Source organism: Armigeres subalbatus, chromosome 3 (genome assembly GCF_024139115.2).
Source record: "Armigeres subalbatus isolate Guangzhou_Male chromosome 3, GZ_Asu_2, whole genome shotgun sequence".
In the NCBI taxonomy this organism is placed as follows: Eukaryota; Metazoa; Arthropoda; class Insecta; order Diptera; family Culicidae; genus Armigeres; species Armigeres subalbatus.
This window is the reverse complement of record NC_085141.1, coordinates 13,696,641-13,709,782: the sequence shown is the minus strand read 5'-3', so window position 1 is coordinate 13,709,782 and position 13,142 is coordinate 13,696,641. Positions and strand designations below refer to the sequence as shown.

General features: G+C 38.4%; 1 protein-coding gene across 8 annotated transcripts in view; it reads right to left on the bottom strand.

Annotated features, from left to right (window-relative positions):
• LOC134223688 (centrosomin) overlaps positions 1-13,142 on the bottom strand; it is a 119,982-nt gene that overhangs the window by 55,202 nt on the left and 51,638 nt on the right. For 4 of the 8 annotated variants that reach the window (XM_062702870.1, XM_062702874.1, XM_062702871.1 and 1 more), the window contains one exon: positions 1,372-1,796. The exons of 2 other annotated variants lie outside the window; for them this stretch is intronic. In XM_062702870.1, the coding sequence (XP_062558854.1) occupies positions 1,372-1,454 (83 nt within the window). In that variant the 5' untranslated portion in view covers positions 1,455-1,796. The remainder of the gene's footprint in view (positions 1-1,371; positions 1,797-13,142) is intronic. 2 more of the 8 variants (XM_062702873.1, XM_062702875.1) reach the window with 1 other exon arrangement.

Here is a 13,142-nt window from a genome sequence, read left to right as displayed (position 1 = left end):
ATTCAATTTTGAGGATCACGTGCCCTATCGTTCACCAGTTCAACTCCGCCAGTATTCAAACCCACAAGAAACTTATTCAACAAGCGATTGGACAAATTGGGATAAAAATTGCAAACGTCAATTAAATTGGAGAAGTTGGCAAAACCATATGAAACAATAAGTGCTATTGAATACCAAAAACAAACAGGTAAATTAGGTAAATTAAACAAATTATGCATTTGTTGCAAATTAAAAAGATTTGCAAACCATGTTCAAGTAATTTAAGTAACATTTTCCGACTTTACTATATATAAGCACTACGCATCCCAAGACGAATTTGGCATAGAACAAATTTAGGAAGCCATTTAGTTCTTTTGATATTTGAATTGTAAGTAACAAAATGCTTAAGCCAAGTTGATCTTACCTTCGTAGAGCATGTAGTTACTCTTTACTCAACTTCAAGGATAGTAGCATATAAAACTTAACTCAGTATAGTCGACAAAATTGCATATGCCGCGTCTACTACAGCTTCCTCCAAGAACCCATTGTAGCTCAGCTGTTATGAATTTGTTTCAAATACATCTTGTTTTACACTAACTCCATTTCGTTTCTGATGGTTGAGCAATTTTTTCGAAAATTGTCCATTTTCTTGACGATGAGAACATTCCCCAATATGCTCATACAGATGGAGATCGATTACCAAATATTTAAAACACTTCGCTAATAAAAACAAATGCATTCTTGCTTCTCTCTCTATAATGGATCCATCAAATTGTTTATGAGTGCTCAAGCAGCTAATGTATTTTATTAGCACTTCCGCATCCACCCACTAGCCATCAGCGATGGTATCTGTTCCGAAATGATGACCCCATCAAATAAACTAACTTTCGTACCACTTGTCGTGCAACTGATGGTGCACGATTGCCCTAGAACAGGAGTTCTTAAATTTAAATAATGCGTCACCCATTTTCTGATTTAGAATTTCTCACAGTATTGAGGAAATAGTGTTGCAGTTGTAAAAATAAAGAATTTTAACAGTTTAAATTTTTTTTTGCATTATTTTTATGGTATTCAAAAGTTTTAAGTGTAAGTGGAATGGAAACCAGAAAACTAACAAAAATATTGAAAATTATCAAAGAAATCGAGTTTTAACATAATTGTAAGAAGGTGATTTTTAGCGATGAATATTATATTCAAAAACAGCTCTTTTTATATGTCAATGATAAATATAGGGTTATAGGATCATGTACGAAATTATGAATGCAATACACATCCGTAGTTTGAGACACGCTGCCCGAGAGCATCGGAATCCGAGATGTTTCTAATCCCCGATTGCATTCCACCAATTTGGGATGACACGACGAGCCGTTACCAGACGTTAAACAAACTTACCCGAATCCGAATCCGAACGCTGACCGGCGGTTGGGCGTACTGGCCGCCGCCCGATTGGGTGTATATTTGAAAATTCCGGACATGATTGCCACTCATTTGATTTGCCGTGTAGCAGAGAGCTGGCGGCAACGGCGACAACGGACACGGAGGGGCACGTGCGTGCGATATGCAACGATGATTCACTGGCAACACCCGTTTACAGTGCCGCTAGTGGTCTGATCATTCTGAATCTGCGATCAATGCTTATCACTCACTTTAATATTCAAGCTAGATGGCGTAGTTTTTTTAATAATCTTTTGGCACACTTGTTTGTTTTGCTTTCACTTATTCTTTTTACCCTGATCTTCGTTGGTGTCTGGTTTTGGCACTGATTTTTCACAAATTTTATAGTTATTTTTCTGAGCTTGCTGGTTGTGAATAAATTCCTAAAATAGATTTACATATTTCTGAAAAACGACGCGATTGAAACTGCGGTTAAGCAACATTCACGTGCAACCCCAACCTTCATTAAATGAGCAAATGGACGTCCTAAATCTGGTAAAAATAAACGATCTACTAGCTTCCAGCAGCACGTCCAGCTTCCGACGAAAAGCAATAATATGTTTTGAATGGGAATTTTCTCACATCAAATTTGGCAGCCCATTTCACTCGCAGAGTGCAGGCGAACGAAGAAATAGGATGGTGGTGATGATGGTGGGCGGGCCGATACTGAAAGAAAGCAGATGTGGATGTAAAATCCCGTGAGGATTTCCGAATCGTTTCTCCTCGACAACTATGTTGACGCTTCGAATTATTCAGAACAGGTAGTAACATATGCTACTGTTTTGTTTGAGTCATGGCGCCAAAGGAAGAGGGAGATACCTGGATTGTTTAGGTAGATATTAATGAGTTATCTGGGGAAGAGGTAACATTTGTTGTGGTGAAGGAATTTCCAAAGTTACATAATATATACTAAAATAGAAATATTGGCAAGCGAATGTATGTATAAAAATCATGTTTTAGTTTTGATGCTGAAGAATGCATGAAATATAATTTTAAAGATTTTTTTGACTGACATAATAACATTTTTATGAACCATGATTTTTTTTTAATCATAATCTATTTGGGAAGTATTTCTATTTATCCCATCAACTGCTATGACATATTTAAATATATATTTGCGTTCAAACCAAATGACTTGATTTTTAGTATATGTTCAGTCTTTGTATTGTAACGTCTGTGTAATACTTATCGAAGCGGGTATCGTAAAATAAAATCTCCCTACTGAAAATCAGATCTGATAATTTGCACGATTCACAGGAGTAACTTTATAAACAAGTATATTCGCAACGCCAACACGTCTGCCTGTTTACGTCGAAATTATAAAGTTATTTAAAAGGTCTAAACGAACGAATGCAGGAGCGCAAATAAATATTTATATTCGCGGTCAAACTTGCGGATCGTTGTGTACGCACGGTGACTTGTGAAGGATATTTATATTTTTGTTAGAACGACGAAAATTGCAATAGCGGATAAATCATGTAGCCTACGGTTGCGAACCGAGTGAAAGATATTGTGCGGAAAGATCTAGTCATCGTCGGCTAGAACCAAACGGCGTTGTAGATGTAGACCGAACCGATGACAGACGGAAATCCCCCATGCTTCACATTGTAAACAATGAAAACGGGAGCTCTCTAATGCACTCGCATAGTATTGGCCAATCCCTTCGTCTGTAAACAGAAGCAGCATTATCACTAACGCACGTATGCACGCAGAATGAATCATAAAAAGGCAGCAACATCGAACGAAATTCGAGCATAAATCCAGGTTGAAATTGATTTACGACTACACACAGCTCAAGATCCCACGCCATCGATTCCCATGTGGTATTTATGATGCGGCAGACATGAGATGTGGTTTTAGAATCCATTACATGGTGGATGACTTACGGTTTTCAAGCTAATTAATGCGATGCCTTTGCAACGGTTTCTATGACGAACCGAGAGGAAATGGCACGATTCTGGTTCATTTCGTTCGCATCTTCGGGTGGTTCCTTTGGCGAGCTAGTGCAACGTGTAGGTACTCTCAGTAGGCGACTTCAAAGAATTTAACGTGTCTCGATCGAGATGGACAACACTTGGCAGTCACAATTTCGGTACGTCAAACTCGTGCTTGTTGTATAGCTGCTATGGGTGTGAGGATTGAGTTACGATTATTTATAGAACTTCACATGTGTCACATTGGAGCGCGCTGCTGTAGGAACGGAACTGACCAACCGTGGAAGCGCGATTTGTTTACGAGGCAATCGATGTCATAGCAACGAACGTGCGCCGCGCGCTCCCTGTTTGTTTTCGATTGCCATACCGATGGATGGATGCACCCTTGACGATTACCCAGCAGAGGAATGAAAGTGCGACACAAAAGTGCGCAAGATTCAAAAATGTTTCCACGTTTCGAATGCAGTGCACGGTGTCTCTGATGCGATTTTTAGGAAACGAAAACTAATAAGTTCATCTGATACGAGTTTTATTGTAATTATGCTTCCGATTTGGGAATCTCGGGCTCATTCAGTAGCCGCTGAGTTGCTAAGGCCGACGGAGGACTTGTTTTATAACTGTTCAGAATTTCAGGAACAATTTCGAAATTTTGATGGAATTTCTATGTTTTTTTACGAAATTATTCTTTGTATTGTCCATGAGAAGTTTTTTGGAAATTCCACGGGAAATTGTCAAAAAGAGAAAGGGCAGTGTGACAGAAAGTCATTCAGCGGAAAACCATTTGGTCGGTCGAATAACACGTCAAGTCAAAAATCATCTAGCCTAAAAAAACCGTTTGTCCTAACAGGTAGTATGACCGAATAGATCATTTGGCCGAAAATTCGGTTTAGCTTGATTGTTCGTTCGGCAAAAATGCCCATTTTGCTGTTACGGAGATCCTGAAATAATGTTTCGTGCCATCGTAAAAGGATCAACCAATCGGAAGCTGACAAATATATATGAATTACGAAGAAACTGTCGAGTAAAAAACCGGTGTTCATGTCTTTCAACAGTTCATGTCATTCATGTTTTGTATATTTCAGAATGGTTTAAAAATGACAAAATGACTAAATCGTTCCGCGCAAAATCCACGAAATCTGCGAAAATCATGAAATCCTCGAAGTCGTAACAACTCTGAATTAGGCTGAACGATGCATACACACTTAAAATAAATCGCCGAATTCGGTAAAAATTTACCGAAATCGCAACAGTAGAACTGGTTGGTAAGTCATTTAACTGACTTCCGGTGATCTTGACAGATGAACTATGGAAAATTACAAAAAATCTGTAAAATAAATTACCGAACAGTTCTGCTGTTGAGATTTCGGTAAAATTTACCGAATACGGTGAAATGAGTTAAGTGTGTACGACTCTTGTTTACAAAAGCAGTTTCGCCCTTTTGAAGTGTTGGTACCGAAATGACCTCATCGACCAACCAACTTTTTCGACCGAACGACATGTTGGTCGTATGTCCTTTTCGGCCAAATAGCATTTTCAGCCAAATGGCACTTTCTGCTGAATTACCATTTTGACCAAACGGCATTTTCGGCCAAATGATCAGTTGTCTATAGTCAACCCTCCATTAGTTAATATTGACCATCGACTGGACCATGAAAATATCGAAACCTGGAATAGAAAATCCTTGGAAAGCTGTTTAAAGGGACTGTTCAAGCTTTATCAATGACTCCTACTGTAGTACTACTGTACTGTACTGTACTGTCCTACTGTAGTAGATTGGTAGCAGCCTCATAACAGTTGCCGTCATAATATTCCAACATTTGTGGTCGAACATGCATATGTGTTCTTGTGAATTGCTTCGCACTTATTGTTTCTAGCTACTGTAATATGTGTTCAGCTAAAAATGTATGCCATTATAAAGTCTATAAAACTGGCAAGCAGATAGGTCAGAGTGACAGAGTCCGTCTTCAGTCCTTGCGACTCGCAGTCCAAGCAACACAGTCAGATCGTCACCTAGTTAGATATTCTCGCGTCGGCAATTAAGTTAAAATCCAAGTCGTGACCAAAGTTAGATCGGATCTCCGTTAGTCTAGTTAAGTCAATACAGTCCATTAGTAGAAGAATAAATTGTGTTTCAATCAATAATTGTGTCGTTATTAGAAACTATAGGAAAACTTGGTCATATTACTGGACAATTATGTCCCAAAAAGAAGGTTCAAACCCGACAATCAGTCACTCACGAACGCTGATATGTGCGTCAACAGGGACCTTCAGAGTAACCAAAAACTTTTTTTTAAATAGCGTAACTTGCTTCCATGAGTCAATATCGAGTCATGAAGGTTCGATTGTATTTCAGCCAGATGGGTTTCAGCCTAATGATTCATTCGGCCAAACGACCATTCTAGTCGTTTGTCCGAAAGTTATTCGACGGAAAGATATTTGGTCGAGTGCCACTTGGCAGAATAACACGTTAAGGCGAAAGTCATCTAACCGAATTCAATTTGACCAAATTGAACGTTTAGTCGAAACCGTTATTAGGTCGAAAATGGTTTGACCGAAAATGTCATTTTGCTGAAAGCGACATACGGCCGAACTGGTAATTAGGCCGTAAAAGTCGTTTGACGTAACAGATCAATTGGCCGAAAATGTCGTTTGGCCGAACGGATCATAAGGCTGAGAATTTCATTTGCTGAACGCGTTATATGGCCAAACATGTTGACCCGTTTGGTCATATGACCTTTACCGTCAAACAACCATTTCAGTCAAATGACCTTTTCGGCCAAACGAAACATTCGGCCGTATGTCCATTTCGATCAAATGACATTTTCGACCAAATGACCTTTTTGCCAAACGACCTTTTTCGGTTAAATGGCCGAACATTTTTATGGCAATCCTAAGATTTTTTTTTTGAAAATAGTCCGAAGTGCAAACTCCAGAAATTCCACGATTTTTTTTCTCAAAATCTCATGGAAATTTGGGTTTTCCACGAAGAATTCTTCGAAATTTCAACGGTATGTTTTGGTGATCATTTGGGAAAAGGGTTCATCGGAAATTCCACGGAAAATTCGGCGGACTTCTACAAATTAAAATCGGCGTGGACAATTAAAGATCAGCAGCGTGACAGGCTTTAAACGACGGCGCGCCATTACAAAAATGTCGGCGGCGGTGATTAAAGGAAATTTATTTCATTGAATATTGAAATCGACCTTCTTCAGTACTTCAAGCGAGTGCGCGTTTGATCGTGTGTTCGATTGATATGCAGAACATTCGCGCGTTCATCCGACATGTTTTTCTGCTTTGTGGTTGGCAAATAGCTCAAAAAGAGCGCGTTTGTTCGTGTTTTCGAAGCAAAACGATTGTGCGAAATCAACCGTAATATTTTGTACGGTCAGTAAATGAATAAATTGGTGCATGTTTTCGATTGGCACGCATAACAATCTTGCTATCATCTGAAATAATTTGTTCTGCTTTGTGCGATCGGTAAATATATTAATTAGTGCGTTTTGATCGTGATTTCGATGAGTACGCAGAAGAATAATCCGGAATACTTTTCGCAGACCCTGAAATATTTTCATGAAATCCAATCCGGGCCAAATCCACGGGACTTAGAACCAAATTCTAAGCAAATACACGTGAAATATCAATTTTCTTACAATAATTTATTGAACATCTTCTTTTCTGCAAATTTACATATATTTGTACCAAATTGAAAATAGGACTAAGAAACCGGCAGTTAGTATTACAGCTCCTCTAGATGGCCCTATTCACCACTAGAAGTACTGAAGCTAAGTGAACAAGAACTAAACAGCCAAAACTATTTCAAAAAGCTACACTTTTCAGATGAAATGATGTTTTTGGCATGTTTTGTTCCATTGTTGTCAGTGCAGATAAACATGGCAATTAATAAAAAATCTGCCAAAACCGAAATTTTTCTGAAGTAATAAATAACGCAACTTTGTTGTAATTACCAATCACAAGACAAACTTGCGTAGAGAATAAGGAAATAGACGATGCAGCTCTGTTTTTTAAACAAAGCTTCTGTGAAACAATTATTTGAATTCGTATCAAGAAAAAAAAAATAATCTCAAAAATCTAACATAGTTGCTCAAGCTCCGTTGATTTGCCAGTCGTAGTCAGAATCCTGAGTGTCAACCGTAAATTCTTTCGGGAATTCCAGAGAAATATTTTTAGAAATTTCAACAGAAATTTCTTTAGGAATTTGACAGACTAATTTGCGTAAACTTTAGCAAATATTAGTCCGTTATTGTGCGTTACTTCTCCTTCAATGATTGTAGCAAGTTTGGAGCATTGGAGCAAAAATTCCGACAACATTTAAGTGGAAATTATTTTTAAATTTTTGACCGTTTTTATTGGAATTTCAGCTAAAATGTCCGAAAATATCTGCGAAAAATCCTCCGAGAATTCCTGCTGAAATTCATCTCAGAAATTTCTGCGGTTTATGCTGCGGGAAGTGTCACCGAGGTTTTCTTGGAAATGTTTGCAGAAGTCGCTCCAAAATTGCCAGGAGAAAATCTTCCGAGAACATCTGTGGATATTTTTCCGCGTATTTGTACGAAAAATCTTCTAAGAAAATTGTCAACCTTAATGGTAAGCGTCGCAACAGTAAAGGATACTGTTGCCGACCGCAAAGGAGAGCATCCATGTACAGCTCGCAATTATGCAGGATGTTTTGAGTGCGTCATGTTTCAGAATGGATTAAAAATTACAAGTGGCGTTTCTCTCCTCACAACATTTGTTTAAAAAATCGTTAAGATTGTAATGCATGCCATTCAGTAAGGGCTTGGCAAGGACATATCCAAAAATAATGGTTATAGGCTTCAAACGTAAGTTTTGTTCGCAATAACATTTGCTAATGAAAATAAAGCCCATCATGGACTTAAAACTAATTTTCAAATAAATGTCCTCCAAGAGTAAAATCAGCAGTGATTCAAATCGTTCGGGCCAAAAAAAATAAAACTGGTATAACGCTCAGTTCTACTTTCTGCAGATTTGAACCACGAATGAATCACGAAATTCAAATATTTTTCAATTGTTTTGGTGTATGAATGCGTCATTTTATCTACGGATCAATCCACTTAGCAATTACGGCGCCTTTCTTGGCGGCAACATAATGATTTCATTTAATTGAAAATTTGAAAAACATGAGTAGAACACTGCTGGGGAAACCAGCGAGTTTGTGTCAAATTCAATGTAAAATTATTGTAAATGATAACCAAATTATGTCTTGCAACAATCAGAAAAAGCAAAAGAAAATAACTCGTTGTTGGATGTTAAATATAATAATTGTGCAAAGGACGGCAGACAGGTTATCCTTTAGTAAAGGCTCAATAAAAGGATCGAAACGTCGAGCAAGCAAATTAAGTCTGTTTGGATTACCCAAGACTGAGAAAACAAGAGAACTAAAATAATTTGAGCAAAAAATCCTTTTTAAATTGAGTATGATTAAAACGAGCACATGAGCATCAAACTCGGGCCAATAACGCTTCCAGTAATAATGCGCAACAAGTGGTAACAAAGCTCGGTACAGCAGAGCTATCTCGCACGAGCAACACTTATCCATGTGTGAATTTGACATTGCAAATAAAATAATATTTTATTTCACTGCAGGAAATTTCGTTTTAGAGCGTCACACGATGAGCTGCATACGAGATAAAAAAAAAGTTCAATTCACGCTGTGCACGTTTTCGCGCTTAGTTTAATTTTCATCCCACATCGGCACTGTGGAACGGTTGGCCAAGCTCCGTTCAGATAAAATTAAATTGTGTATTTAGTCTCGACCGAAAGAGACGCATTAACGTCGTCTGGATGGCGGCGGCGGCAGCGGCAATGGAAACGACTGACGCGACGACGTGCGATTGCACTTGTTTGCAATCTCACGAAGCTGCAGGCAACCGCACTGTTGTAGCATCTCTATTAGTTTAGGGGAGAAGTTAGTATGCGCCGGTGGCAGACACACGAATTTCAGTTTTTTTGGAATTACCCTCTTTGAATGAGTTTTGAAAACAGATAAAATACTTTGAACCGCTAGTGAATAGAACGGCGTACATATTATTCGTATTGGCGGCGTGGGATGGCAGCGAATCCATTTGCGTTTGCCGATCGTAAGTACGGTAAAGAATAACGTGAGTAGGTGATGAAGGATCTAAGTAGGTGCGATATATTTTAATTCATTTCAGATCCAGAGCTGCTTCTGGTTTCATCTCCAATTCTTCATGCCACTCACTATTTCTAACATTAATATTATTTAATTTAAGATCATTTTTTTTGACAAGCAATGACAGAATTTCATTGGTCCCAACATAAATATTTTTCAGAAAAATCAAATGGTTCAATGTTGCACAATTTAATTCTAATGTCTAATGGTAGAACATTTCCAACAGTTGATGAAAGTAAGTTATTTTGCTACATGTTTTCAGCATGTTCAACTTTCAAAGTAAATACCTACTGAGACTGTATGTGCACTGTTACTCTTGGTCTTCAGTTAGATGGGTTGTACCACCCAGTGTTAATTGAAATTACTCATCCAACTTAAGCTACCGAAAATAAAAGAGTAAATCTTCTGGTATTCACCACCGAGTGCAGGTTTCTCGAAAATAGAACCACTTAAGAACCAACGAGAATAAAAAAACTGTTTCAAAGTAGCGACCAGTCGTCGTTGCGATGATCGAAACTCCACTCGAATGTGCTCGCATACATTTGCTTGCGTAACACTCACTTCTGGAACTGCTACCAGCAAGAAAGAAAGGGCACTGCCAGTGCAAAGAGCGCTGCGATAAGATGATTAAAGTGGTCTCTGTGAAAATAAAAACTGTATTACCATTCGTTTGTTCCATTTTTTTTTTCACAGCAGAAGTGTGCCTCTTATCGCCTTAAAAACATGAATATTATGAAGTACACAATTTTTGGGCATGAGACTACGTTCACCGATCAGAACATTCAAATGTCTGGACACTGCGCGTGGTACGTGCCGGTAATAACAATTAGTGTGTTCACCCACGCGGTCATGTTCAACCCATTACCATTAATTTATTCACAATTCGACTTATTAGAATTGCCGAGCGCGAATAACGTCAATACTTGTTGTAGCCGATGATCGCCGCACAAAGCGTTGCACATATCCCACGGGGTTCGGAGGTAACCATTTCGGTTTCATCTTTCATCAACAGAATCAACAGAATTTGATGAATGAACCGCAGCCGCAGCGAACCCCACGTGCCAAAGGGCCGTGGCTATACCTCGCAGTAGGCGTTGTCGATGTTGTTTGTGGAGTTTATAATTTGGTGAAACGAAACGAACGTCACTTTGGAGTGCGCACTCCCATTCTGAGCGAGTTTATTGCTTCTGTTCAACAACTTTAGTGCACTATTGCGGGAAATTCGATAGGGTTTGGTTCTTTGGCGGTGAGAGCGGAGATTGGTATCCAAAAATTGCGCAAATGTTAAGGGATTTTACTACGAATTGAGCTTGTGCGGAGTTTTGATTGACTGGCCTATATTTGGAATGCGGTGGTCGATTTTTTAAAGATTTTTTTTGGATTCTGATTCAAAATAGTTTCGCTTCTAATTCGAGAACATAAAAATATTTAGCAAAATTGGTTGGCCATAAACAGACAAGTCGCTTAATTTTCCAGTAAAATTCAACTTCAATTACAAATATTTCTATTCTTTAACAGTCATTTGCTCAAAGCACCTCAAGCAACAATATTATTATGGTTTTATATTTAGTAAATTGCACCTTGTTAGGCTCCTGAGCGAAAATTATTCGCTCAGTCTAGATCCTTATCATATAAAAATCACCCGCATGCTTCGATATTTCATAATGATTGTTTTGTAATTGTCAAAATCAAATTGATCATTTCGTAAATATTTGCTTGTCATATTACGTCGACTTGTGTTTCTGCGAATAATATCTAATCGGTATCGGATATTGATTTAAACATAGTTCGGTAAACAAGTTCAAAAGATGATAATAGCCTTATTTATACACTGCGTATAGATAAGTGTTCAAAAAAAGCTATGCTTCTAATTTCTAACTTTTTCTATCTACACGGAGGAAGGAAGGAACGGAAAGCGAGATGGATATGGACCGGAAGCGACATCAATCGCTTGGCTCTGTGGATCAGGAAGCGGACAAAATTCTTCGGTTCGCTGATCCCAATGAATACGGTAATGTAAATGTTGTCGAGGATTGGAACGCAGAAGAAATAAATTCAATCTCTGACGGTGATGACGCTGAATCCATTAAGGATAACGTAGAAAATTGCGGCTATGCCCAATCAAAAGTTCCTGATGGTTTGTACGGTTGTTGGCTACTCTTTGTGGTCCGAGAGTTCAAGGGTCAATGCCCCGGAAAAGATGCAGGTAGATGGGGAGTTTCCTGGAATATGTCAAATGAGTTTGTGAACAACTGTTGGCTATCGTCCCAATAGTTTCTCAAACGTGAAATTGTTTTTAATTACGATAAATGTGGAGTTGATCAGCCATCGAGAAGTGCCAAATTGCAACCGGATGAAGAAGATTTCAGTCGTTTTGCATTATTCAACGATAAATCATGCCATAGGACGTACACTCTGAATAAGTTTACGACAACAATATTACAGAACTGGAAGAACAAAGAGATACATCTCCTGTTGCACGTGTACTCATTTTCCGCGAATAGCAAGGCGGTTCACAAAGTAGGACACTCTTTTGGAACCCAAGGAACGGAACAGAGCTGCTAGTGCTGCATCCAACATAATGGCTGATAAACTTCGGGAAAAGCATGAAGATCATTGATATGCGGTAGATATTGCTTGGATACAGTGGCGTAGCCAGAAAAATGGTCTGGAAGGAGTTTTCTGAATTGCATTTGATGGAGCAATTCCAATGTTACTAGTTAATCTAATGATGATCTATGTATGTACTATAAGTTGTATTCAGCGTCGCAGCCGACATGTTTTTAATTTGAGAGGGTTCGAACAAAATTTGAATTCTAAAAATTTGGTCCAAGGGGTTCATGGGGATTATGTTTATTTTTTCTTAAAATTTCATTCTGTAGAAAATGCAGAAGATTACTAGAAAGTAATCCTTTTTGTCCGATAAAGCACAGCAACAACATTCTAGTTTTGGTATTTTAGTTCGCTCATTTCTTCGCTTCGCATTTGAATGGCTTGTCTTTCAAGTGTTTTCCAGGTGAGCCCTTTTTAGGACGAATTCGACGAATTGAGGATGCAGAGATGGAAATTCGAAACATCTTCTCGAAGAATCTTTTGGCTCCATCCAAATAAAGAGTTGATTTAGAACGATATAAATCCACTAACCCCCTGCCCATGCTCAAGATGGGTAGTTTAGATTAACCGACCCAAACTTTTTCACGCCTCGTTAATTTTCTTTCCGAAATCCAGTTTGAAATTGTTGACTTATGCTTTCTATAAATGATTGAGAGCTTAGCTTTAGACAAGCTAAGTTTCCTTGGTCCAGTACCCGTAAAGCACATGGTAAGCTGTATTAACAGATGCTCTTTTCTGGGAGACTTGGACCAAGATATTACCCATCGCTCGAAATCCAACCTGCAGCGAAACATGATTGATTTAAATTAATTTAAAATGTTTTGAGTATGAAGTTTGTTACATGTAAGAGGACAAGATATTTTAAGATCTGTTAGCAATGATTTTTGTAGTAGTCTAAAAATTCATAGCACAAGCAATAACGCCCTTAGACACATAGTTGCTTGTGCTCGTTCACGAAGTTGACGAAATACACCGCGTTTCGGAAAATATTTGTGAAGCGAGGATTAACA